The 27,123-nt window shown below is 37.3% G+C and overlaps 1 protein-coding gene across 4 annotated transcripts in view; it reads left to right on the top strand.

Annotated features, from left to right (window-relative positions):
• MAP4K3 (mitogen-activated protein kinase kinase kinase kinase 3) overlaps positions 1-27,123 on the top strand; it is a 188,703-nt gene that overhangs the window by 100,005 nt on the left and 61,575 nt on the right. For all 4 annotated transcript variants that reach the window (XR_014297761.1, XM_082671760.1, XM_082671759.1 and 1 more), the window contains 5 exons: positions 2,867-2,931; positions 12,845-12,900; positions 13,490-13,537; positions 16,559-16,601; positions 17,557-17,629. Coding sequence is in view for 3 of the 4 variants with exons in the window: in XM_082671760.1 (XP_082527886.1) it covers positions 2,867-2,931; positions 12,845-12,900; positions 13,490-13,537; positions 16,559-16,601; positions 17,557-17,629 (285 nt within the window). In the remaining variant the exon portion in view is untranslated. The remainder of the gene's footprint in view (positions 1-2,866; positions 2,932-12,844; positions 12,901-13,489; positions 13,538-16,558; positions 16,602-17,556; positions 17,630-27,123) is intronic.

Here is a 27,123-nt window from a genome sequence, read left to right as displayed (position 1 = left end):
AAGGGCAAATAATTTTTAGTGTTGTTATGAAAATGAGTTTGACTTTGCTGACCCCCTGAAAGGATCTCCAGGACTCTCAGAGGCCTCCAGACCGCACTTTGAGAATCACTGTTCTAGAGGAAGGACTCAGTCTAGAGAGATCAGGCTATGAAATCCTGCATTACACATATTAAATTGGAGTCTAAGCATCATTTCAAAGAATATTGGTTGATAGACTTGCCAGTTTTATACCTCAGTTTAAGCAGCGGCACAGAGAGGTGCCAAATGGTCATTCTGAGCAGTCTACGTAGTTAGAGTGCCATTCATGTCACCAGTGGAAAAGTTACTCCTAATGCTCCTTAAGCTCATTAGTAAACTCAGTAGTGCAGGTCCACATAGTTTATACGCAAAGCTCTTGCTCCTGATTAGGGGCTTTCTAACTAACGACTTCTGGAGCGTGGGGTAGGAGGGGTGTATTTACACTTAGAAATAGTGTCACAATAGTGTCTCCAATTATTTTAAGTAAAATAATTGGAGAGCTAATAAGATGCATGTGAAAACTTCTTTTTTTTTTTTCTTTTAAGGATGAAATTTAACAAATAAGGACAAGGTCCTGTGCATAGTTTCAGTGAACCAGATATACAAATAGGGAGCTAGAAAGGAAACTCATCTGACCACTTCTATGTAAAAAAAGATCTAGAGGTTTTAGTTAACTTCAAACTGCAAACCAGCAGTTGAATGCAGTTGCTAAGAAGCTGAAGTTAATAAGAAATAGAAGTGTTCACATAAAGGACATAATTGTTTGACTCTCAGGGGGATTTAGATTTCTCCCTGTGTAACAGTCACCAGTCATAAATGCCTTCATCGTTTTGGATGAGACCATGCATCTGCCAGCCCCCAGGCATCCATTCTGTGAGTTATTCAAACCAGGCCACTGGGCAACTAGGTCATACTTTACCATCAGCAGTCATGACTCAGTTTCACTGGTATGTGGACCACCTGTGAATTTGAGGTCCTGATTTCTTTCTCTGGGCTTCACTATCTTCAGCTTTGCCTCTAGAATCATGGTACTTTTTACTCTGTACTCTTTTAAGTTTGCTGACCTTCACACTGACAGGTTGTGTTCCCTTGATATATGGTGCATGGTCCATCACACCCAACCAAGTCAACTCACCTCTCAGGTCTGCTTAATCACACCACCACTGCCATATGTGGTCCAATCCTGATAACAGCTCCACTTGTTAATGCACTGTTCATGCAGTATTCAGACTAGTACTTGATTCTGGGTGCCACATTTAAAGAGACATTGACAAACTAGAGACTATCCAGATGAAAGTAACTAAACTGAGGAATATACAAACCAACCACTGTTTTACAGTATGACCTCAGCCTATTCTAGCTTCACTTCCTGCCATTCTCTCTTCAGGTAGCCTGAGTTCAACTCACGCTAAATCACCCACGGTCTCTAAAATGTGTCATCAAATTTTCATTCTTTTGCACAGGCCCTTTCCCTGTCTCTTAGTGGTGAATTCCTACTTTAACTTCAAGACCCAACTCAAATGTTATTTCCTCCCTTAAAATTTCCATTGACTCTCCTAATTATTTTTACCTCTGGGTTCTCACAGAACTTTATACATGCCTGAATTGTGCATTAATCAAACTATAATACAGTCCAAGGGTCAGCAAACCTTTTCTGTAAATGACCATATAGTAAATATTTTAGGCTTTGTGGACTTCGTATGTTTCTGTCTGTCACAGTTGCTCACCTCTGCTGTTTTAGTACAAAAACAGCCATAGATAATATGTAAATGAATGAGTGTGACTGTATTCCAACATAACTTTACATGGACACTAAAATTTGAATTTCACAGAATTGTCACATGTCAAGAAATAATATTCTTCTTTTGAAACCACCCCCCCAACCGTTTAAAAATATGAAAACCATTCATAGTCCCTGGGCTATACAAAATCAGGCAGCAGGCTAGATTTGGCCCACTGGCCATAATTTGCTGATCCTGGTACTAATCGATTTGTTTATTATTTCAATTACTCATGCATTCATTCATTTATGAAATAAGTATTCATTTACTGGTATCCTTCTAGGCACTGTGAATGCAGTGGTAAGAGACACCAACATATTATTAAGGCAGAATCTTTCTTCCGTGTTAGACTGAGCTTGCTGAGTTCAGAGACTTTTCTATTCCATCTCTGCCCCCCAAGAATAGTACATTTCCTGTTGCATTTTGAGATGAAGTAATGAATGATTCAACAAAGGAATAAGAGATTATGGCTTTGCTAATTATTTCTCCTGTGACTATGTGGTTATGCTGTCTTATAATGTGAATGTGAAAGAGAAATGCTACTAAAGACAAGTGAGTGATAAATTTTTAACAAAGGTTATTTTGGAAAGATCTTTGTTGAGTCTAGATATGAGGGTAAAGTTTACATTTTGTCTGTTTTGTCAATGAGAAGAGCCATCAAAGTGATACACTTTGAGATGTATTGGCTATTCTCTGATGAATCTTCTCTATGTAATTTTTGGTATGAACCTTTTAATTAACATTTAACTTTTATAATGCAGTCATAGGGTAGATGGATAAACTGTGAGGGAGGGGACTTTTTAACTAAAGGGACATTTTCTCTCATTTGGATGTGCCAAATGACATCTTTACATCCTACAAATCGTGTATTTTAAGGATTAAAACCTTGGGTTGAGTTACAGCAACACATTATGTTAAGTAATTCATTTACTCATAGATATTAGCTTTTCTCTTAGCACATTGCATTTATGTGGTTTTTCAAGGTATTGGCATACGACCTTAAAATACTTGTTACTTCAAATAACTTTAATCATGAAAATGTGATAATGCTTATTTTCTTTTTATAGGCGAGATAAACTTTGGATTTGCATGGAGTTTTGTGGAGGTGGTTCTTTACAGGATATTTATCATGGTAAGACCAAAGTATATGTGAAAGAGATTAAGTAGAAATTCTTAAAATACAGTTATTTACTATGTTAAACATTAATGTTGTTTTGAGGCAAGTGTGTTTTATCATTATGCTATTTGGATACTTAAGGAAATTTAAGATATATACAGACGAAAGGAGCATTCACTTTATAAGTTGAGAAATTACACACAGTTGAATTATTTGCTAATTCTAAAGAAGGTATATTATATATAGTTAGTTCAGTTGGAATAGGAAACAGGAAAGGATAGATTTTCTGGAACTGTTTTAGAAGGCTTAATGAAGAAAGTGGGCTTTAAATTGGTCTTTAAAAGATACAAAGAAGAGACATAAGTGTACTCCAGCAGCACAGTGATGTGAAGGTGTGACATGTTAGATCACTCTCACTGGTCTGTCTAGGGTGTATTTGGAGAGTGTGGTCAGATCTAGAGAGCCTTGAAAGCCAGAAGGAGGGACTTGCCTGGTGGTCCAGTGGTTAAGACTCCACACTTCCACTGCAAGGGGCACAGGTTGGATCCATGGTTGGGGAACTAGGATACTGCATGCCGTGCTACATGGCCAAAAGAAAGCCAGAAGGAAAAACATGGGAACATTTCTGCTTCATGAAAAGTTATTTCTGAGACGTCCCTGGTGGCACAGTGGTTAAGAATCCACCTGCCATTGCAGGGGACATGGGTTTGAGCCCTGGTCTGGGAAGATCCCATGTGCTGCAGAGCACCTAAGCCCAGGTGCCACAACTACTGAGCCCACGTGCCACAACTATTGAAGCCCACGTACCTAGAGCCCATGCTCTGCAACAAGGTAAGCCACCGCAGTGAGAAGCCCATGCACCGCAACAAAGAGTAAGCCCCGCTCGCCACAACTAGAGAAAGCCCACACACAGCCACAAAGACTCAAAACAGGCAAAAAATAAATAAGTAAATAAAATAAAACAATTTTTCAAATGTATTATTAAAAAAAAAAAATTGAAGGGCAGACAGCAGAAGCAAGAAGAACTACAGTCCTGCAGCCTGTGGAACAAAAACCACAATCACAGAAGCACAGACAAAATTAAAAGGCAGAGGACTATGCCCCAGATGAAGGAACAATATAAAACCCCAGAAAAACAATTAAATGAAGTGGAGATAGGCAACCTTCCAGAAAAAGAATTCAGAATAATGACAGTGAAGACGATTCAGGACCTCAGAAAAAGAATGAAGGCAAAGATCGAGAAGATACAAGAAATGTTTAACAAACCCTAGAAGAATTAAAGAACAAACAGACAGAAATGAACAATAAAACAACTGAAATGAAAAATACACTAGAAGAAATCAATAGGAGAATAACTCAGGCAGAAGAACGGATAAGTGACCTGGAAGACAGAATGGTGGAAATCAACCGCAGAACAGAATAAAGAAAAAAGAATGATAAGAAATGAAGACAACCTAAGAGACCTCTGAGGCAACATTAAATGCACCAACAATCACATTATAGGGGTCCCAGAAGGAGAAGAGAGAGAGAAAGGACCCGAGAAAATATTTCAAAAGGTTATAGTCAGAAACTTCTCTAGCATGGGAAAGGAAATAGCCACCCAAGCCCAGGAAGCACAGAGAGTCCCAGACAGGATAAGCCCAAGGAGAAACACACAGAGACACATTGTAATCAAATTGACAAAAATTAAAGACAAAAATTATTAAAAGCAACAAGGGAAAAATGACAAATAACATACAAGGGAACTCCCATAAGGTTAACAGCTGATTTCTCAGCAGAAACTCTACAAGCCAGAAGGGAGTGGCATGATATATTTAAAGTGATAAAAGTGAAGAACCTACAAGCAAGAATACTCTACCCAGCAAGGTTCTCATTCAGATTTGACAGAGAAATCAGGAGCTTTACAAACAAGAAAAAGCTAAGAGAAGTCAGTGTCACCAAACCAGCTCTACACGAAATCCTAAAGGAACTTCTCTAAGTGGGAAACACAAGAGAAGAAAAGGACCTACGAAAACAAACCCAAGGGCTTCCCTGGTGGCACAGTGGTTGAGAGTCCGCCTGCCGATGCAGGGAACATGGGTTTGTGCCCCGGTCTGGGAGGATCCCACATGCCATGGAGCGGCTGGGCCCATGAGCCATGGCTGCTGAGCCTGCGCGTCCGGAGCTTGTGCTCCGCAATGGGAGAGACCACAACAGTGAGAGGCCCGCATACCACAAAAAAAAAAAAAAAAAAAAACAATTAAGAAAAAGGTAATAGGAACATACATATTGATAATTACCTTAAATGTGAATGGATTAAATGCTCCAACCAAAAGACACAGGCTCGCTGAATGGATAAAAAAACAAGACCTGTATATATGCTGTCTAAAAGAGACCCACTAAAGACTTAGGGACACATACAGACTGGAAGTGAGGGGATGGAAAAACATATTCCATGCAAGTGGAAATCAAAAGAAAGCTAGAGTAGCAATACTCATATCTGATAAGATAGACTTTAAAATAGAGAATGTTACAAGAGACAAGGAAGGACACTCCATAATGATCAAGGGATCAATCCAAGAAGAAGATACAACAATTATAAATATATGTGCACCCAACATAGGAGCACCTCAATACATAAGGCAAATGCTAACAGCTATAAAAGAGGAAATTGATAGTGACACAGTAATAGTGGAGGACTTAACACCTCACTTACACCAATGGACAGATCATCCAGACAGAAAGTTAGTAAGGAAACACAAGCTTTAAATGACACAGTAGACCAGATTTAATTGATATTTATAGGACATTCCATCCCAAAACAGCAGATTACACTTTCTTCTCAAGTGCATATGGAACATTCTCCAGGATAGATCACATCTTAGGTCGCAAATCCAGCCTCAGTAAATTTAAGAAAATTGAAATCATATCAAGCATCTTTTCCAACCACAACACTATGAGATTAAAAGTCAATTACAGGGAAAAAAAAACGTAAAAAACACAAACACATGGAGGCTAAACAATACACTACTAAATAACCAGGAGATCACTGAGGAAATCAGACAATACCTAGAGACAAATGACAATGAAAACACGACAATCCAAAACCTATGGGATGAAGCAAAAGCAGTTCTAAGAGGGAAGTTTATAGCAGTACAATCCACCTCAAGAAAAAAGAAAAATCTCAAACAGTCTAACCTTACACCTAAAGGAACTAGAGAAAGAAGAACAAACAAAACCCAAAGTTAGTAGAAGGAAGGAAATCATAAAGATCAGAGTAGAAATAAATGAAATAGAAACAAAACAGTAGCAAAGATCAATGAAACTAAAACCTGGTTCTTTGAGAAGATAATCAAAATTGATAAACCTTTAGCCAGACTCATCAAGAAAAAGAGGGAGAGGAATCAAATCAATAAAATTAGAAATGAAAAAGGAGAAGTTACAAGAGACCCCACAGAAATACAAAGCATCGTTAAGAGACTACTACAAGCAACTCTATGCCAATAAAATGGACAACCTGGAAGAAAGGGACAAATTCTTAGAAAAGCACAACCTTCCAAGACTGAACCAGGAAGAAATAGAAAATATAAACAGACCAATCTCAAGCACTGAAATTGAAACTGTGATTAAAAATCTTACAAGAAACTAAAGTCCAGGACCAGATGGCTTCAGAGGTGAATTCTTTCCAACATTTAGAGAAGAGCTAACACCCATCCTTCTCGAACTCTTTCAAAATATTGCAGAGGAAGGAACACTCCCAAACTCATTCTACAAGGCCACCATCAGTCTGATACTAAAACCAGACAAAGATACTACAAAAAAGAGAAAATTACAGACCAGTATCACTAATGAATATAGATGCAAAAATCCTCAACATAGTACTAGCAAACAAAATCCAACACCATGATCAAGTGGGATTTATCCCAGGGATGCAAGGTTTCTTCAATATACACAAATCAATCAATGTGATACACCACATTAACAAATTGAAGAATAAAAACCATATGATCATCTCAATAGATGCAGAAAAAGCTTTTGACAAAATTTAACACAAATTTATGATTAAAACTCGCCAGAGAGCTTCCCCGGTGGCGCAGTGGTTAAGAATCTGCCTGCCAATGCAGGGGACACGGGTTTGAGCCCTGGTCCGGGAAGATCCCACATGCCACGGAGCAACTAAGCCTGTGTGCTACAACTACTGAGCCTGCACCCTAGAGCCTGCAAGCCACAAGTACTGAAGCCCACGTACCACAACTACTGAAGCCCACGCACCTAGAGCCCGTGCTCCACAACAAGAGAAGCCACCACAGTGAGAAGGCTGTGCACCACAACAAAGAGTAGCCCCGGCTCGCCACAAGTAGAGAAAGCCCGCGTGCAGCAATGAAGACCCAGTTCAGCCAAAAACAAATAAATAAGTAAATGTATTAAAAAAAAAAAAAAAAACTCTTCAGAAAGTGGGCATAGAGGGCATAGAGGGCATTATCAACATAATAAAGGCCCATATATGACAGACCCCTGGCAACCATCATTCTCAATGGTGAAAAACTGAAAGCATTTACTCTAAAATCAGGAACAAGACAAGGATGTCCACTCTCACCACTCTTATTCAACATAGTTTTGGAAGCCCTAGCCACAGTAATCAGAAGAAAAAGAAATAAAAGGAATTCGACTTGGAAAAGAAGTAAAACTTTCACTGTTTGCAGATGACATGGTACTATACATAGAAAATGCTAAAGATGACACCAGAAAACTACTAGAGCTAATCAATGAATTTGGTAAAGTTACAGGATAAAAAATTAATGCACAGAAATCTCTTGCATTCCTATACACTAACAACGAATGATCAGAAAGAGAAATTAAGGAAACAATCCCATTCACCATTGCAGCAAAAAGAATAAAATATCTAGGAATAAATCTACCTAAGGAGGTAAAAGACCTGTACTCAGAAACCTATAAGACACTGATGAAAGAAATCAAAGATGAGACAAACAGATGGAGAGATATACCATGTTCTTGGATTGGAAGAATCAATATTGTGAAAATGACTATACTACCCATAGCAGTCTACAGATTCAGCAATCCCTATCAAATTACCAATGGCATTTTTTATGGAACTAGAACAAAAAATCTTAAAATTTGTATGGAGACACAAAAGACCCCAAATAGCCAAAGCAATCTTGAGGAAAATAAAACGGAGCTGGGGCTTCCCTGGTGACGCAGTGGTTGAGAGTCCGCCTGCCGATGCAGGGGACGTGGGTTCGTGCCCCGGTCTGGAAGATCTCACATGCCGCAGAGCGGCTAGGCCCGTGAGCCATGGCCACTGAGCCTGCGCGTCCGGAGCCTGTGCTCTGCAACAGGAGAGGCCACAACAGTGAGAGGCCCAAGTACTGGGAAAAAAAAAAAAAAAACGGAGCTGGAGGAATCAGACTCCCTGACTTCAGACTATACTACAAAGCTACAGTAATCAAGACAGTATGGTACTGGCACAAAACAGAAATATAGATCAGTGAAACAGGATAGAAAGCCCAGAGATGAACCCACACACCTATGGTCAACTAATCTATGACAAAGGAGGCAAGAAAAACAAAAAAAGTTATTTTCTGAGAATATTTTTTTTTAGGTGTGTGGCTATTCTTCATATTTGAGAAAATTTTCCTTTTTATTAATGACATTTTGATTTCAAAGGTTTAGTGAAAATTGAGAAATATTTGTCATCATTTTGCATTGCAGAACATACACGGTATTTCTGGAAGCTTGTTATAAATTAAAAAAGCTGTTTTCCCCTTTTTTTGTCTTCATTTGGACTAATTTCTCTACTATTGTTTCCACACTTACTGATTTCCTTCTTCCTGAAGATTTTTTCAGCTAGGCCTCTAGTGGTAAACTCTCAGTCTTTGATCCTCATTCTTAAATGATAGTTTAAGTGGACATAGGCACATTTTCTCCGTTGACAGGTATTTTTGTTAGCATTTCGAAGATGCTGGACTATTGTCTTCTAGTTTCTGTAGTTCTTGGTACTTTCTGCTGACTTGATCCTTTACAGGTAATCTTCCTTTCTTTGTAATTGCTTTTAAGATTTTTCTCTTTATTTCTGGTGCTTCTAGTATCTAAATGTAGATTTACTTTTCCTGCTTGGGACTTGAAGTGCTTATGTCCAAGATTTTAGTTCTTTTCTCAAGTCTGACAATGATCAATTATTATCCCTTCAAATATTTTCTCCTTCAGGTTCTCTGATCTCTCCTTCTAGAATTTCAGTTTGATGTACATTAGCTCTCCATGTCTCTTAAAGTGAGCTTCATTTTTCCACTTTTTAATCCCTCAGAGCACTGAGGGTACTCGTAACCATCTTCCAGTTCACTGATTGTACACCTAATTTGGTGACCATATTTTTCATTTCTAGAAATTGTTTGGTTCTATTTCACATCTCTTTCCATTTTTTGTCTTATTCTTTCCTTGTAATTTTTCATCCCTTCTTTTATATCTTTAGTTTATTTAAGCATACTTATTTTTTAGTCTTAGATTGTCTGGTAATCCCATCAGATACACATGATTGGTCTTAGGTGTCTGATTCTGTTTTCTTCATTAAGAAGCAAGAAAGCCAATTTAGTTACAGAGATAGGTTGTCATGATTGTTATTCCATTTCATCCCTCTGATGGAAGTAACATAGTGATATGAATCTGTTAGTACTGATTTGTTTATACAGCAACTGGGTCAGTGGAAGAAATAATTTCGTATTAACTTGGATGCTCTCAAACATGCATGCTAAGAATATACAGGCTTATATGCAGCCCCAAACCCTGTCTTTCTCTGTATGCACACCTCTGATTGCACCCAGGTTTCTACCAGATAACCTCCTCATGGCAACGTATACTCCTCTTTGGCTGTAGTCTACACTGCTGTCTGCTTGCATCACCATATAAAACATACACCTCCATTTCTCTGTGTGTGTGTCTCTTTCCTCCTCTCCTCTCTTTCATCATGTTGTCATTCTATGGGGAGTAGAATAAATATCCTGGATTACCTTATTTGGTGAAAGACAAGTTCTACTTTTCTAATTACCACAGTACTTGTGGGGTTTTGTTTGTTTCTTTGCTGGTGTATACAAACCAAATTTGATCCATCATGCAAAATTTTTTTTGATTAAAGCCTCCTTTTTAAAATTATTTCCACTTATTTATAAAGTACCATTAAGCCAAATTTTATATTTTGTCTTACGTCCATCATTTACTCCAAATGATTGTTTTGAATTTAACTCTCCTGAAAGGAGAACTATATTAATTATCTATTGCTGTATAACAATGATCTTAAAATTTGTCATCTTAAAACAAACATTTATTATCTCAGTTACTAAGGGTCAGGAATTCAAGAATGGTTTAATTGGGTGATTTCCCTTGCAGGACAGGGCAAAACATGCATAAGACATTTGGTCCATGCCAAAGATCCTTGAAATTTGGTCCTGTCCAGAATGTCCATGAGCATATTTGGTTCATGCCACATGGTTTTGGACAGGACCAGATATCAAGGATCTTTTGGCATGGACCCAATGTCTTATGGACATTTTGGGCAGGACCAAATATGAACAAATATCAAGAGCCTTTTGGTGTGGACCAAAAGTCTTAGGGAGGTTTGGGGCAGGACCAATGTCTGCGAACTGGATGATTCTAGCTCATGGTCACTCGTGAGGGTGCAGTCAAGCTCTTGGCTGGAACTGTAGTCATCTGAAGGCTTGACTAAGGTTGGAGGATTTGCTTTCAAGATGATTCACTTACATAGCTATTGGCAGGAGGTCTCAATTCCTTGCCACAAGGATCTCGCTATAGGACAGCTTGAGTGTCTTCACAGGATGGCAGCTGGCTTCTCCCAGAGGAAATGATGCCAGAGAGCAAGGAGGAAGCCATAAAACCTTTTATGATGTAGTCTCAGAATTTGCATTCTGTTACTACCACCACAATTTGTTCTTTAAAAGCAAGTCATTTCTGTCCAGCCCACACTCAGGAAGGGAATTAAGTTCCAGCTCTTGAGGGGGATGTATTAGAGAATTCATGGACATATTTTGACCACGAGGGTGAGGGCAGCAGGGCAACTTTTGACGTTACATTTTTTCATGAGTTCCTTCTCCTCTCCTTCTGTTTACTTTTTCTTTGAGAACTAACATTAGAACCTTTTATTGTTCCAACATAATAGATTTTTTGTCTCTATTTTTCACTGAACATTTTTCTTTCTGTTTAATATTGTCCTTTAACAACTTTATGCATTGTTATATCATTTATGGTGAATTTTTTTTCTCATTTGTTTCATAATTTTGAGATCATCTTCAGGGGGAATTCCATATGGCTTTTGAGAGTGTGTCCTTCCGACAGTGTTGGATTTTTTTTCCCTGGGACCCCAGTGACCTCATTGTTTTCTATATATATTTGAACCCTAAACCTGAGTGAAGAAGAGGCCTTTTAAATTCTAAGAGGAAACATTTTTTTCTCCTGTCCAGATCCCAGGCCGTGACACACAAATCCCTAGTCATCTGCTGCTAGTCCACTATTTTAATGAGGGTGTAGCCCTTTAAGGATTCTGGTTTTATGTGGGTGTTTGTTTTAACTCTTCTTCTACAGAGCTGTAACCTTTTCTTCTGTGCCCATGTAGGGGATAAAACTAAAGCCCTAGCTTACTAAGATTGGCCTTCCCTAAGAGACAACTAGACTATTTGTCATTTTTACCATTCTGTTTTACATTTTCGTTTTTGCGTTTGGCTTCTGGACAAGTCTCTGACTGTTTGTGAGCTTAGCTAGGCATTTAAAAGATTATTTAAAATTTTTTTTCCTGGTGTTAACTTTCAGGGTTTTCAGGTTATCTTATTTGCTGTATTGTGGGAACACACATCTCAAGAAGGCCTATCTTACTGGATGAGAGTAGGCTTACAAGCCACGGAAGTTAGTTTCTATATGGTTTATCCTCATTTAAACTTAGTCTTGTCCCCGAAAGAATCTAAGTGAAATAGATTCCTCTCTTCCACCATATTGTAAAATACAAGTACTCTGAAGTACGCATTTTTACAAAGCTGTTAAGTTTAGGTAAATGGGAGATCGCTGTCTAGCACGTGATTTCATGGTTGGAATTTGATTCAGTTTCTAGAATAGTTTTTCCTGCCTAACTTAACTTCTTTATTCTAAAGTGATTTAATAGCGAGAAAGAGAAAACTATTTAAATGTTTTTCATAAGTCGAAAGATGTGCACAGAGGAAATATTCAAATATTGTATGATTAAGCTATGTATATTGATATGGAAAGATGTCCATGATAAGTGAAGAGGCAAGTTTCAGAATTGTATGTGTAATATGATTCCATTTATGTTTATGTGTTTGTGCACTACATACCTGTACTATATAAAACATGTATGCATTGAGTCATCTGGTAGACTATAGGCCAAACTATTGGTATTGTTTATTATTGAGTAATACTGGTTTGGATAAGGAAAAGACCTGTCTCTGTTGATTGGAATTTTTTATATTGAACATGTATTAATTTTATATCTATAAAGCTAATAATTTTAGGGGAAAAGTATTGATTTTTAACCTAGTCAATGTTACATGTCAGTTTTTTTAAAAAGCTTTAATAAAAACTAGCTAAACGTCTTGGCCATGCTTTCTTTCTTTTAACATTTAAGAGGTAATATGATCAGGTGTAAACATGAAAATGTAATTAATTTCAGTGACTATTTCAATGTTTTATTCATTCCACAAACACTGAGTAGCTTTTCCATGCCAGGCACTGTTCTAAACACTGGGGATACAATAAGCAAACCAGATTTTTTAAAATTCCTTCCCTCATGAAGCTTACTTTTTAGTAGAATTTAAGTATATTAAGTCTATTGCTTAGTGGAACTTGTAATCTTTGTCTCTTATTGAAAAACATACTTTGACTAATTTTATTAACATTAATTTTTTTCCTCTTATAGTAACGGGACCTCTGTCAGAACTGCAAATTGCATATGTTAGCAGAGAAACACTACAGGTAAATTCAATGTTAATTAAAAAGTAATGTTCTTTATTCAATTAAATGTTTAATTATTGTGCATTACCTGTTAAGCAGAGTAAGGATTTAAATATTCTAGTTTGGTAAACTCTTGAATTTAATACATTTCAAAGTTGTGTAGTAAACTCAAATTATATTTGCAAATAAACACGTTAAAGCTTCAGTATCATAATGTACCTCCTAAAATTTAAGCACTATGGATTGGTTATTTATTTTTATATTCCTCTTAATACCAAAGAAAAGCTTGAAAATTAAGCATTCTTATGGGATTGAAACTCATTCTGATACAAATTGGATATTTACTTTTAAAAAGTTATTTCAAACTATTTGCAGAGTTTAGCGAAAATTATTTCTCTTAGGAAAATTAGTGGTTCAAACTGAGCTCCGCCTCTCATTTTCTCGATTCTTTTATCTTTTCGGATACTCTGGTAAAATAAAATGATTATCACTAGTGCTTTCTGTGATGAGTAAATAAATAAGACAGAATACTACTCATTGATGACTTTAAATCCCAAAGGGTGTTCTGTAGTAAAGTCTTGTTAATTTTTCTTTTTTTTTGAAACTCCAGGGATTATACTATCTTCACAGTAAAGGAAAAATGCACAGGGATATAAAGGTATATATCATATGTTTACCTAATGGCCCTCTCTTCATTTTTAAATATTCTGACCCCAAACTGTTGAGCAAAATTGTATCAGTTATTCTGTTTGATGAATTTGTTATCTTAATATGTTACTATAATAAAATTGAGTGATACTTTGAAGGGTTTATTAATTTTTTTAAAGCAACTCTATTGAGATACAGTTCACATACAATAAAATTCACCCTTTTAAAGTGTACAATTGTGGATTCATGTTTTAATAACACATTTTTGCTTATTTGTAGTTATTTATTTATAAAATGCAAATTAGGTCCATAGCTTCCACTAAGTTACAGTCTTTAGGAAGTTTCATGCTTTGAATATTGTAGTAAACTTTGGCAATCTTAAGGAACTGTCATTAATAATGTATAAAAATGGATAAACTAAGCCTTGACCTTTTCTGCTGGTCTTTAACTGGCAGAGGAGAGCAGGTACACGGGCCATGCTGTGGTAAACCACCCCTATCCTGGGACTCTGAGGTTATTTCCAAAGATACTGCCGTCTTCCCAGCCTGGATATTTTCTCTGTTGTTTATTTTTTCTTTTCTTTTCTTCTTCCTCATTCATCTTACCTCCTGCTTTTTCTTTCCCCCTTTTGTTTTCTCTAACATAAAGGTTCTAACCCTTTTTTGCAGGGGATGTGGGTGTGGGAATCATGTGCTCTTTGAGTCTGATGAAAGCCATGGACTCTCTCCTCCAAAAATGCTCTTATGCACATGCCTTCAAATTTTGCATGAAATTTCAGTGGACTCTCAGATCACCTGCTGAGATCCTCTACCCTAAGTATTGTTCATAAACCACTTAAAAGACATAAGCAAAGAGCCTTGGATTCAAAGGTGGGAGAGATCCTAAGAAGATAAAGTGTATCAAGAAAGATTCTGTGTCATTGGCACTTAAATGATCTGGAAGGATTGATAGATTTTTGTCAGAAATGGAAGTTGGAATGCCTTCTAAGCAGAAGGAACAGTGTGAGCAAAGATACAGAGGTCAGAAAGTGTGGGGTCATTTTAGGGGGTATAAAGGCTGTACCATATAATTGAAGAGAAGAGAATGTAGGAGAGTGATAAGAGATGGTGTTGGCCAGGAGGTTTGGTGCTCCACTATGCAAGAACTCGTGCGCTGGACTTCAGAGTTTGGGCCTAATTGGATAGATTCTAGCCATCACCACTATTTCTACCCTGTCTAAGCCACCATTATATTATATCTCACCTGGACTTCTGGAATAGCCTTCTAACTGGTTTCCCTGCTCCCATTCTTGAGTGATCCTACAGTCAGTTCTCTACCTCACACCAAAGTGACCTTTGTAAATCAGATCTTGTCACTCTCCTGCTTATAAACCACGGTTGGCTTCCCACCATACTCAGTACAGTATTCAGATGTTTTTACCGTGGCCATTAAGGTTATGCATGATCTGGCCCCTGCTTTCCTCTCCGACCTCATTTCATACTCTTCTTCGTTTTACTCATTCTGTTCTAGGCACACTAAACTTGGAGTTCCTGGAATATGTTGAGTTCATTCTGGTTCCAGGACTTTGTATTTGCTGTTACCTCTTTCTGGAATGTTCTTCTAGATTTTGGCATGACTCTGCACCCTCTCTTCAACTAGATCTCTGCTTAAATATCCCTGCCTTAGGGAGGCCTTCCCTTCCTGCTTTATCTTCAGAGTGCTTATCTCTACCTGGCTTTGAATCATTTATTGGTTCATTCATTCGTGTGTGTGTGTGTGTGTGTGTGTGTGTGTGTGTGTGTGTATTTGTTTTTAGATTTTCTTTCTATCCTGCTTAGATGTAAACTCCTTGAGAGCTGGAACTTTTTCATTACTATAACCCCAGAGCTTCAAGTAGCATCTGGTTGCTAGTAGTCTCAGGGAGAGAGGGATGAATGGACACCTAGATGGATGGATGGAAGAATGCATTATAAGTGCAGGTGACATGATATAAACTGTAATTTAGAAAAATTAATCTGGAGCTGGGGAAAGACCAAACTGAAGACTCTGGCAGAAGTCTAGATAGCTAGGGCCTAATTCAAGTTGAAATCCCTACTCTAGTTTCTTTTTCCTTTTTCTCATTTCTCCCGTTACTCCTTAGAGTTGCAGTAATATCAAGGGGTGCAGGTTTGGGTTATTTCTTCCTCTTTTGGGGGCTGGAAGGGGTTTCCTAGTATTTGTTACCCCGACCTTATACTTACAAAATTGATTGCATCCTGAACCATAGCGGATTACTTTTGCTTCCTCATTTAAAAGTTGCCCAGAGGCGGGACAGGGGTGGGGAGCCTGTAGTACCTTTGAGAGGCAGTATTTCTACCTCCTCCAAAAGCTCTCAGTTTTTTGAAGATGAAGTCATTATTATCACCTTCTTCTTTGAGCTTAGGTCAAGAAGCAAAAGTGGATAAAAATGCTGCTAGGTCATGCAAACAGGTGACATTTTAATTCTGTGGGACTGTGCCTAGTTGTTTATGTATTGAATGGCCCCATACTCTGGGCAGAGACACTTTAGGATGGACAGCCCCACAGACTAAGTAGTAAGGTTCAGTCTTACACATTAGCATTGGTTCAACTGATGTTAAGTACCTAGAAAGGGAGATGTGTTTTGGTGGATTTGGACAGGAAATGGCAATGAAGTTTAACATGTAATTCAAGGAACTGAATAATGCCATTGTAAGGTAACAGTTTAGTATAGTGACAGCGCTTAATCAGTAAGAAAATAGCATTCAGATTAAAACTAATATGACACTTTCATAATAACATTCATATTATTTTAATAGCAGCTTTTTGCAAGGCAGAACATTATGTAGGGATAGTCAAATTGCCTAAAAAGTGGACAGTAAATTTTCCTATGAATGTAATGGTTTAACATTTTAATTGGGCCTACTATAAATTGTCAGTATTTCTAGGGTTAAGCCTGCCACTTGTGATTATTTTAAATATATATATTTAATCTTCTATATGTGCTTTCTGATAAAATGTTTCCTACTTTAACTAAAATGTTCTCACTTTGAAGGGAGCTAACATTCTGTTAACGGATAATGGTCATGTGAAATTAGGTAAGTAAATTTTAATTTCGTCACTTGCACAAATTTATTCCAAAACATAGTAAGTTTATGTTTTCCTCTCCAAGACTAGGTTTCCCCTCCCTCAGCAGCATCTATATATCTTTAGGTGGAAATCTCACTGCGGGACATGACATATGTAATCTCTCTGTATCTATTTCTTCTTCTCTTAAGTGGGGATAAAGTCTATCCTTCACATGGGACAGATTCATTATAAAGATATAGTGAAATAATATCCCTTAAAAATTCTTTCACCTCTAACCCTAGGAGTGGGACTTCTAGTAAGAAATCTGTACGAGATTACCTTGTGACCAAAAAATAAGGCAAACAAACAAAAGCCAAAAACTCAGTAATGCAAAAAATCCTACCTGCTTACACAAGCTTTTAAAATGAAACACTGTATTAGTTATATAAGAATGTAATTTAGATGCTGAATCGTGCTTTATTTGAAACTGTAACTTTTATTTTGTAACTTTTGATTGTCAAGTTATTAAAATAGTTCAATACCTAAATAATAACTTAATCTGAAAGTTTAAGACAGGAAACATGTACAGTATAGTAACTTTATAAACAAAGTTATGTCTGTTAGATATTAAATGAAGTATTTAATAACAAATATGAAAATTATTTTGAACTACATATCACTATAAAATCAAAATTCAAGCAAATATTTATCTTCTAAAAATATGATTAAACTATTTTGACCTATAGCCTATAATAGGGACTAATCAGATTTAAAAGTATCATAATTTACGTATAATAAAATTTTCCTAAGCTACCTCTAAATATGAGAAAAGCAGTTAATGCTAGTCCATTAGAGTTACAAATTTTAATGTGATGTTTGAGAATATCTCATTTCTGTGAAATTAATTTAATGGAAATAATTATATGTTACTTTTAAATAATTTTACTTTATTTTATTTTCTAAACGTGTCTCTTTTTTTAATAGCTGATTTTGGAGTGTCTGCTCAGATAACAGCTACAATTGCCAAACGGAAGTCTTTCATTGGTACACCATATTGGTAATTGTATTTTAATTGATAATTTAACTTTTTGTTTTTCTATCATTATTGTATGCAGTGTTTATTAAAAAATAGACTGAATGGTCAAAATTATTAGGACTAAAACAGATTAAGGAAGTCAGCAACAGGCTAAGTAATTTAGGCATATATACTTTTGGATGAATTACAATACATAGCCATAGAATATTCTCCATACTATTTTTTATTATGTGGGAAGGGCTTCAAAGATTGATATGCTTTTAGAAACCTTGATATAGTTCCAGTTTTGCCCAAAAAAAACCCAACTCCTGGTCCTACACATATTACATGTATTTTCACAGATTAGTCTGTATTCTGACGAATTTTTTAACATTATCTTATTCACAGTATTCCCTAGCTCAAAACTTTTTGACATATCTTGGTTGCACACAAGATCAAGTACATATTTCTTGGCATTTGGAGTCTTCCGGTGTCTGGCCTCTGTCTGCCTCATTAACTTTATTTTTTTTTAATTAATTTATTTTATTTATTTATTTTTGTCTGTGTTGGGTCTTCGTTGCTGTGCACGGGCTTTCTCTAGTTGCTGCGAGTGGGGGCTGCTCTTCTTTTTGGTCCATGGGCTTCTCATTGCGGTGGCTTCTCTTGTTGCAGAGCACAGGCTCTAGGCACGGACTTCAGTAGTTGTGGCGCGTGGGCTTAGTTGCTTCGCGTCATGTGGGATCCTCCCAGACTAGGGATCGAACCCGTGTCCCCTGCATTGGCAGGCGGATTCTTAACCACTGCACCACCTGGCAAGTCCCTGCCTCATTAACTTTAAGTTCTACTAGTTGCCTCCACAGACCTTCCTCTCTAGCCATGTTTTTGTCTGCTGGGTGTTCTTTGATCATTGTATACAAACTATCTTATTCATGCATTTATTTGTTCAATAAATGTTTTTACCACTTACTATGTGCCAGATATGCTGTTAGTCATTGTGCATATAGTGGTGGATAGGTATAGAGCTTTTTAGCACACATGATTCCCTTGAAGTAAGGGCACTCTGGAAATCTTAACATTCTTCAGCTTAAGTGCTACCATTCCTCCCCCAGTGCCCTCCTGATCTGCCTCCTCAGCAGTGGGATAGCACTAATCTAGATGACTTCTTTTCATGTTTAAGATATGATGTATACCATTTTTGATATTTGTCTTTTTATCAAACAGGTACATACTTTAAAAGTCAAATACTGCTAAAGAGACAGATAAATTCTTCTAGTTGTGTCTTCTGCCATCTGTAGCATTATTATTATTTATAGGCTTTTTGTTACAATAGGTGAAGATTTTATTAATAGTTCTCATCATTCAGTCTTCTTATCCTTTTAGTGTACTTGCTGAGTCAATTATTATACTACTTTACACTTAACTGTCTTTAAAATTTTTTCTTATATCTAATAATTCTTTTATTTGCTTAGTTTGTATTTTTTATCCTTGGCCAAGACTTCCATACCTCCCCATATTCTGCAGTCTGAAAGATGCCTCTATATAATTTTCCAAGCCATAAATAGTCCTGATTTGGGGAGGTTTTATTTGCTTTGTTTTAATTTGTTTTGTTTTGTTTTTATTAAAGTTAAGTCTTCCTGGGGTCCTCCTCCCTCCTATTCCAATCTGAAATGTTTATTTTCTAGGATTTTTCCATAGCTTCGCCTTGGGAATTCATTTCCTGGAATCCAGGTCTTCTTCCTCCTTCATAAATTTCTCCCTCTCTCACGTTTTGATAAATTCCTGAGAAATTTGAGGGGTAAAATTTTTGAGACTCTGCATGTCTAGCCTCACACACACACGATTGATAATTTGGATGAATATGGCATTCTAGGTTGGAATTTTTGAAGCATTGCTCTAGTGTCTTTTCTCTGATGTTGATGGGAACTGTGGTGCCATTATGACACATGATTTTTATTTTTAACATCTTTATTTGAGTATAATTGCTTTACAATGTTCTATTAGTTTCTGCTGTATAACAAAGTGAATCAGCTATACGTTTACATGTATCCCCATATCCCCTCCTTCTTGCATCTCCCTCCCACCCCTCTAGGTGGTCACAAAGGACCGAGCTGATCTCCCTGTGCTATGCAGCTGCTTCCCACTAGCTATCTATTTTACATTTGGAAGTGTACACATGTCAGTGGTACTCTCTCACTTTGTCCCAGCTTACCCTTCCCCCCGCCATGTCCTCAAGTCCATTCTCTATGTCTGCGTCTTTATTCCTATCCTGCCCCTAGGCTCATCAGAACCATTTTGTTTTTTTAGATTCCATATAAATGTGTTAGCATATGGTATTTGTTTTTCTCTTTCTGACTTACTTCACTCTGTATGACAGACTCTAGGTCCATCCACCTCACTACAAATAGTTCAATTTCGTTTCTTTTTATGGCTGAGTAATATTCCATTGTATATATCTGTCACATCTTCTTTATCCATTCATCTGTCAATGGACACTTAGGTTGCTTCCATGTCCTGGCTATTGTAAATAGTGCTACCGTGAACATTGTGATACATGTCTCTTTTTGAATTATGGTTTTCTCAGGGTATATGCCCAGTAGTGGGATTGCTGGTCATATGGTAGTTCTATTTTAGTTTTTTAAGGAACCTCCATACTGTTTTCCATATCAGTGGCTGTATCAATTTCCATTCCCACCAACAGTCCAAGAGGATTCCCTTTTCTCCACACCCTCTCCAGCATTTATTGTTTGTAGATTTTTTGATGGTGGCCATTCTGACAGGTGTGAGGTGATACCTTATTGTAGTTTTGATTTCCATTTCTCTAATGATTAGTGATGTTGAGCATCCTTTCATGTGTTTGTTGGCAATCTGTATATCTTCTTTGGAGAAATGTCTATTTAGGTCTTCTGGCCATTTTTGGATTGGGTTGTTTGTTGTTTTGACATTGAGCTTCATGAGCTGCCTTGTATTTTTGGAGATTAATCCTTTGTCAGTTGCTTCATTTGCAAATATTTTCTCCCATTCTGCGGGTTGTCTTTTCGTCTTTTTTATGGTTTCCTTTGCTATGCAAAAGCTTTTAAGTTTCATTAGGTTCTGTTTGTTTATTTTTATTTCCATTTCTCTAAGAGGTAAGTCAGAAAGGATCTTGCTGTAATTTATGTCATAGAATGTTCTGCCTATGTTTTCCTCTAAGAGTTTTATAGTGTCCAGTCTTACATTTAGGTCTTTCATCCATTTTGAGTTTATTTTTGTGTACGGTGTTAGGGAGTGTTCTAATATCATTCTTTTACATGTAGCTGTCCAGTTTTCCCAGCACCACTTATTGAAGTGGCTGTCTTTTCTCCATTGTATACCCTTGCCTCCTGTGTCATAGATTAGTTGACCATAGGTGCGTGGGTTTATCTCTGGGCTTTCTATCCTGTTCCATTGATGTATATTTCTGTTTTTGTGCCAGTACCATACTGTCTTGACTACTGTAGCTTTGTAGTATAGTCTGAAGTTAGGGAGCCTGATTCCTCCAGCTCCATTTTTCTTTCTCAAGATTACTTTGGCTATTCGGGGTCTTTTGTGTTTCCATACAAATTGTGAAATTTTTTGTTCTAGTTCTGTGAAAAATGCCATTAGTAGTTTGATAGGGATTGATTTGAATCTGTAGATTGCTTTGAATAGTAGAGTCATTTTCACAATGTTGATTCTTAATCCAAAAAACATGGTATAATCTCTCCATCTGTTTGTATCATCTTTAATTTCTTTCATCAGTGTCTTATAGCTTTCTGCATACAGGTCTTTTGTCTCCTTAGGGAAGGTTTATTCCTAGGTATTTGATTCTTTTTGTTACAATGGTAAATGAGAGTGTTTCCTTAACTCCTGTTTCAGATTTTTCATCAATAGTATATAGAAATGCAAGAGATTTCTGTGTATTAATTGTGCATCCTGCTACTTTACCAAATTCATGGACTAGCTCTGGTAGTTTTCTGGTAGCATCTTTAGGATTCTCTATGTATAGTATCATGTCATCTGCAAACAGTGACAGTTTTACTTCTTCTTTTCCGATTTGAATTCCTTTTATTTCTTTTTCTTCTCTGATTGCTGTGGCTAAAACTTCCAAAACTATGTTGAATAATAGTGGTGAGAGTGGGCAACCTTGTCTTCTTCCTGATCTTAGTGGAAATGGTTTCAGTTTTTCAGCATTGAGAATGATGTTGGCTGTGGGTTTGTCATATATGGCCTTTATTATGATGAGGTAAGTTCCCTCTGTGTCTACTTTGTGGAGAGTTTTTATCATAAATGTGTGTTGAATTTTGTCAAAAGCTTTTTCTGCATCTGTTGAGATTATCATATGGTTTTTATCCTTCAATTTGTTAATATGGTGTATCACATTGATTTATTTGCATATATTGAAGAATCCTTGCATTCATGGGAGAAACCCCACTTGATCATGGCGTATGATCATTTTAATGTGTTGTTGGATTCTGTTTGCTAATATTTTATTGAGGATTTTTGCATCTATGTTCATCAGTGATATTGGCCTGTAGTTTTCTTTTTTTGTGATATCTTTGTCTGGTTTTGATATTAGGGTGATGGTGGCCTCGTAGAATGAGTTTGTGAGTGTTCTGCCCTCTGCTATATTTTGGAAGAGTTTGAGAAGAATAGGTATTAGCTCTTCTCTAAATGTTTGATAGAATTCGCCTGTGAAGCCATCTGGTCCTGAACTATTGTTTGTTGAAGATTTTTCATCGAAGTCTCAATTTCAGTGCTTGTGATTGGTCTGTTTATATTTTCTGTTTCTTCCTGGTTGTCTTGGAAGGTTGTGCTTTTCTAAAAATTTGTCCACTGTTTCCAGGTTGTCCATTTTATTGGCATAGAGTTGCTTGTAGTAGTCCCTTATGATGCTTTGTATTTCTGCAGGGTCTGTTATTACTTCTTCTTTTTCATTTCTAATTCTGTTGATTTGAGTCTTCTCCCTTTTTTTCTTGATGAGTCTGGCTAATGGTTTATCAATTTTGTTTATCTTCTCAAAAACCAGCTTTTGTTTTTATTGATCTTTGGTATTGTTGCCTTCATTTCTTTTTCATTTATTTCTGGTCTTATCTTTATGATTTCTTTCCTTCTGCTAACTTTGGAGTTTTTTTGTTCTTTCTCTAATTGCTTTAGGTGTAAGGTTAGGTTGTTTATTTGAGATTTTTGTTGTTTCTTGAGGTAGGATTGTATTGCTATAAACTTCCCTCTTAGAACTGCTTTTGCTGCATTCCATAAGTTTTGGGTCGTCGTGTTTTCATTGTCATTTGTTTCTAGGTATTTTTTGATTCGCTCTTTTTCTTCCTCAGTGATCTCTTGGTTATTTAGTAGCATATTGTTTAGCCTCCATGTTTTTGTATTTTTTACAGTTTTTTTCCTGTTATTTCTATCTAGTCTCTTAGCATTGTGGTCAGAAAAGATACTTCATATGATTTCAATTTTCTTAAATTTACCGAGGCTTGATTTGTGACCCAAGATATGATCTATCCTGCAGAATGTTCCATGAGCACTTGAGAAGAAAGTATATTCTGTTGTTTTTGGATGGATAGTCCTATAAATATCAATTAAGTCCATCTTGTTTAATATGTCATTTAAAGCTTGTTTTCCTTATTTATTTTCATTTTGGATGATCTGTCCATGGTGAAAGTGGGGTGTTAAAGTCCCCTACTATGAATGTGTTACTGTTGATTTCCCCTTTTCTGGCTGTTAACGTTTTCCTTATGTATTGAGGTGCTCCTATGTTGGGTGCATAAATATTTACAATTGTTAAATCTTCTTCTTGGATTGATCCCTTGGTCATTATGGAGTGTCCTTCTTTGTCTCTTGTAATGGTCTTTATTTTAAAGTCTATTTTGTCTGATATGAGAACTGCTGCTCCAGCTTTCTTTTGATTTCCATTTGCATGGAATATTTTTTTCCATCCCCTCACTTTCAGTCTGTATGTGTCCCTAGGTCTGAGGTGAGTCTCTTGTAGACAGCATATATATGAGTTTTGTTTTTGTATCCATTCAGCCAGTCTGTGTCTTTTGGTTGGAGCATTTAATCCATTTACATTTAAGGAAATTATCGATATATATGTTCCTATTACCATTTTCTTAATTGTTTGGGGTTGTTTTTGTAGGTCTTTTCCTTCTCTTGTGTTTCCTCCCTAGGGACGTTCCTTTAGCATTTGTTGTAGAGCTGGTTTGGTGGTGCTGAATTCTCTTAACTTTTGCTTGTTTGTAAAGGTTTTAATTTCTCTATTGAATCTGAATGAGATCCTTGCTTGGTAGAGTAATTTTGGTTGTAGGTTTTTCCCTTTCATCACTTTAAATATGTCCTGCCACTCCCTTCTGGCTTGCAGAGTTTCTGCTGAAAGATCAGCTGTTAACCTTAAGGGAATTCCCTTGTATGTTATTTGTTGCTTTTCCCTTGCTGCTTTTAATATTTTTTCTTTGTATTTAATTTTTGATAGTTTGATTAATGTATGTCTTGCCATGTTTCTCCATGGATTTATCCTGTAATGGACTCTCTGTGCTTCCTGGACTTGATTGACTACTTCCTTTCCCATATTAGGGGAGTTTTCAACTATAATCTCTTCAAATATTTTCTCAGTCCCTTTCTTTTTCTCTTCTTCTTCTGGGACCCCTATAATTCAAATGTTGGTGCATTTAATGTTGTCCCAGAGGTCTCTGAGACTGTCTTCAATTCTTTTCATTCTTTTTTCTTTATTCTGCTCTGTGGTAGTTATTTCCATATTTTATCTTCCAGGTCCCTTATCTGTTCTTCTGCCTCAATTATCCTGCTATTGATTCCTTCTAGAGAATTTTAATCTCATTTATTGTGTTGTTCATCACTGTTTCTTTGCTCTTTAGTTCTTCTAGATCCGTGTTAAACGTTTCTTGTATTTTCTGCATTCTATTTCCAAGATTTTGGATCATCTTTACTATCATTACTCTGAATTCTTTTTCAGGTAGACTGCCTGTTTCCTCTTCATTTGTTTGGTGTGGTGGGTTCTTACCTTTCTCCTTCATCTGTTGCGTATTTCTCTGTCTTCTCATTTTGCTTAACTTAATGTGTTTGGGGTCTCCTTTTTGCAGGCTGCGGGTTTGTAGTTACCGTTTTTTTTTGGTGTCTGCCCCCATTGGGTAAGGTTGGTTCAGTGGGTTGTGTAGGCTTCCTGGTGGAGGGGACTGGTGCCTGTGTTCTGGTGGATGAGGCTGGATCTTGTCTTTCTGGTGGGCAGGACCACGTCCGGTAGTGTGTTTTGGGGTGTCTGTGAGCTTATTATTATTTTAGGCAGCCTTTCTGCTAGTAGGTGGGGTTGTGTTCCCATCTTGCTAGTGGTTTGGCATAGGGTGTCCAGCACTGGAGCTTGCAGGTTGTTGAGTGGACCTGGGTCTTAGCATTGAAACAGAGATCTCTGAGAGCTCTCGCTGATTGATATTATGTGGGACCAGGAGGTCTCTGGTGGTCCAATGTCCTGAACTTGGCTCTCCCACCTCAGATGCTTAGGCTTGACACCCAGCTGGAGCAGCAAGACCCTGTCAGCCACACAGCCAAGAGGGCTCCGCTCACATCACCTTACTTTTCCCTCTTGCCACTGGACTATGTGTGGACCACCGCCCCATCCTCATCACAGAGGGATGCTTTCATATAGGTAGATGTGGAAGGAATGTGTCACACACTGGTGGAGAGGTGGGGGGGCTGGCAGCTGATGGGCTCCAAAACTGGCTGAAATTGTCGACACATGATATTTGAATGTAACCCCTCCCTACTAGAATCTTTTTGATGGTTTGGTATTACATGGTAGTGTACTTCAGAATATTTTTGTTTGTTCTTTTGTCATTTTTACTTTTTTTTTTTTTTGCCGTACGCGGGCCTCTCACTGCTGTGGCCTCTCCCTTTGCGGAGCACAGGCTCCGGACGCGCAGGCTCAGCAGCCATGGCTCACAGGCCCAGCCACTCTGCGGCATGTGGGATCTTCCCAGACCGGGGCATGAACCCATGTCCCCTGCATCAGCAGGCGGACTCTCAACCACTGCACCACCAGGGAAGCCCTGTCATTTTTACTTTTATTCATTGTACTTGGCATTTGTGCTTTTCAATCAGGATTCGTGCCTTTCAGTTCTGGGAAGTATTCTTGCATTACTTCTTTGATAATTTCTTTGCTTTACTTTTTCCTTCTCTCTCTTTCTGAAACTCATTAGTTATATCTTGGATCACTTGGATTAATCCATTAATTTTCTGTCACTTTTTAAAAGTCATTTTTGTTCTTATTTCTATAAGATTTCCAAAGCTTTTGAGACTCATGCTTTCATGATGGAGGCTTCCCTCAAATGTCTAGTAACCCTTTTCTTCTGGTTTACATTGAAGAGCAAGGCACTTAAAGCTGATTTGTAGCCGTGTGTGCATGGGATGTAGCATGTAAACCCAGTTTTTAGTGTCCTGGAAATGAGTAAGTGAAGGAAGCTGAGGAACTCATTGTTATACACAGACTTCTACTGCTCGCAGCCCCTGCTCCCCTTTGTTCCTGATATGTCTGAGTCTGAAGCCCCTCGTCCAGTTTCTGTTGGTCTTTATCCAGTAGGAATGGGGAAGGAGTAATTGCTGGGCCTTAACAGATGAGAAGAGGAATCTGGTGGACTAACTATTCATTATTTAGACTTGACATTTGCAAATATACCTGTTTTCAACCTCAGGCTTAACTCTGCTTTTGTAAGTTTGTAACCCTAATTTGTCAGCCTTTCTGGGATTCTTAGGGGCTGAGAACCAGCTAGTTGGAACCTAGTCATCAGTAAAGTAGTAACTGACGTACATTAAATTTTACATATTTCTGGGGTTCTTGGCTTGCTAGTTGATCTTGTCCTCTACACACACTTAGGTTTGTCCTTCCTCCTATTTGCCACATCATTTAGTATTATTTCATTTCCAGTCCAAATATGTCTTCTGGATTTTTCAAAGGTGATACGTTTATATTTCTCTTTTTTGTTCTTATTTTTCGGGGTTGATTTCTGAGAGGAATAAGAGCTTAAAGAGCTATCTGTTATTATTTTTAGATACTCTGTCTCCTCAGTTTGATTTTAAACATCTGGAGGAACTCTCATTGAATCTCCAGGGTCTAGCATGATTCTCTACACATGCTTAGTAAATGTTTGTTGATGATAACTGATCTCCAACTGAAGCTTCAGAGATAAAAAACTAATGTCATTCTTCTAATGATAGAGTAGGTAGTATCTTGGGAGCATGTGAAATTGCGAATTAGGCAAAATAATGTTTTGGAACACTCCGACTCTTCAACTCTCTCTAGTATCATGTCTTTCCCACCTAAACTCTAGGGATATAGGATAGAATGGAATCTCTCATTCATTGTGACTAAGGTTGGCAGTTATTCAGTTAATCAAAAAAGTCTGTGGAATTGGCAAATCTCAAAATTAATACACTACACATGTACCTTAAACATCTTATTTCAATTTAAGCATGTGAGTGTACTTTTTTTTTTCCCCCAATCATTTGATGTAGGACCAAGGCCTTTCCTTTGC

Source organism: Grampus griseus (genome assembly GCF_964374135.1).
Source record: "Grampus griseus genome assembly, chromosome: 15".
Lineage (NCBI taxonomy): Eukaryota > Metazoa > Chordata > Mammalia > Artiodactyla > Delphinidae > Grampus > Grampus griseus.
This window is presented reverse-complemented; position numbering and strand designations above follow the sequence as displayed.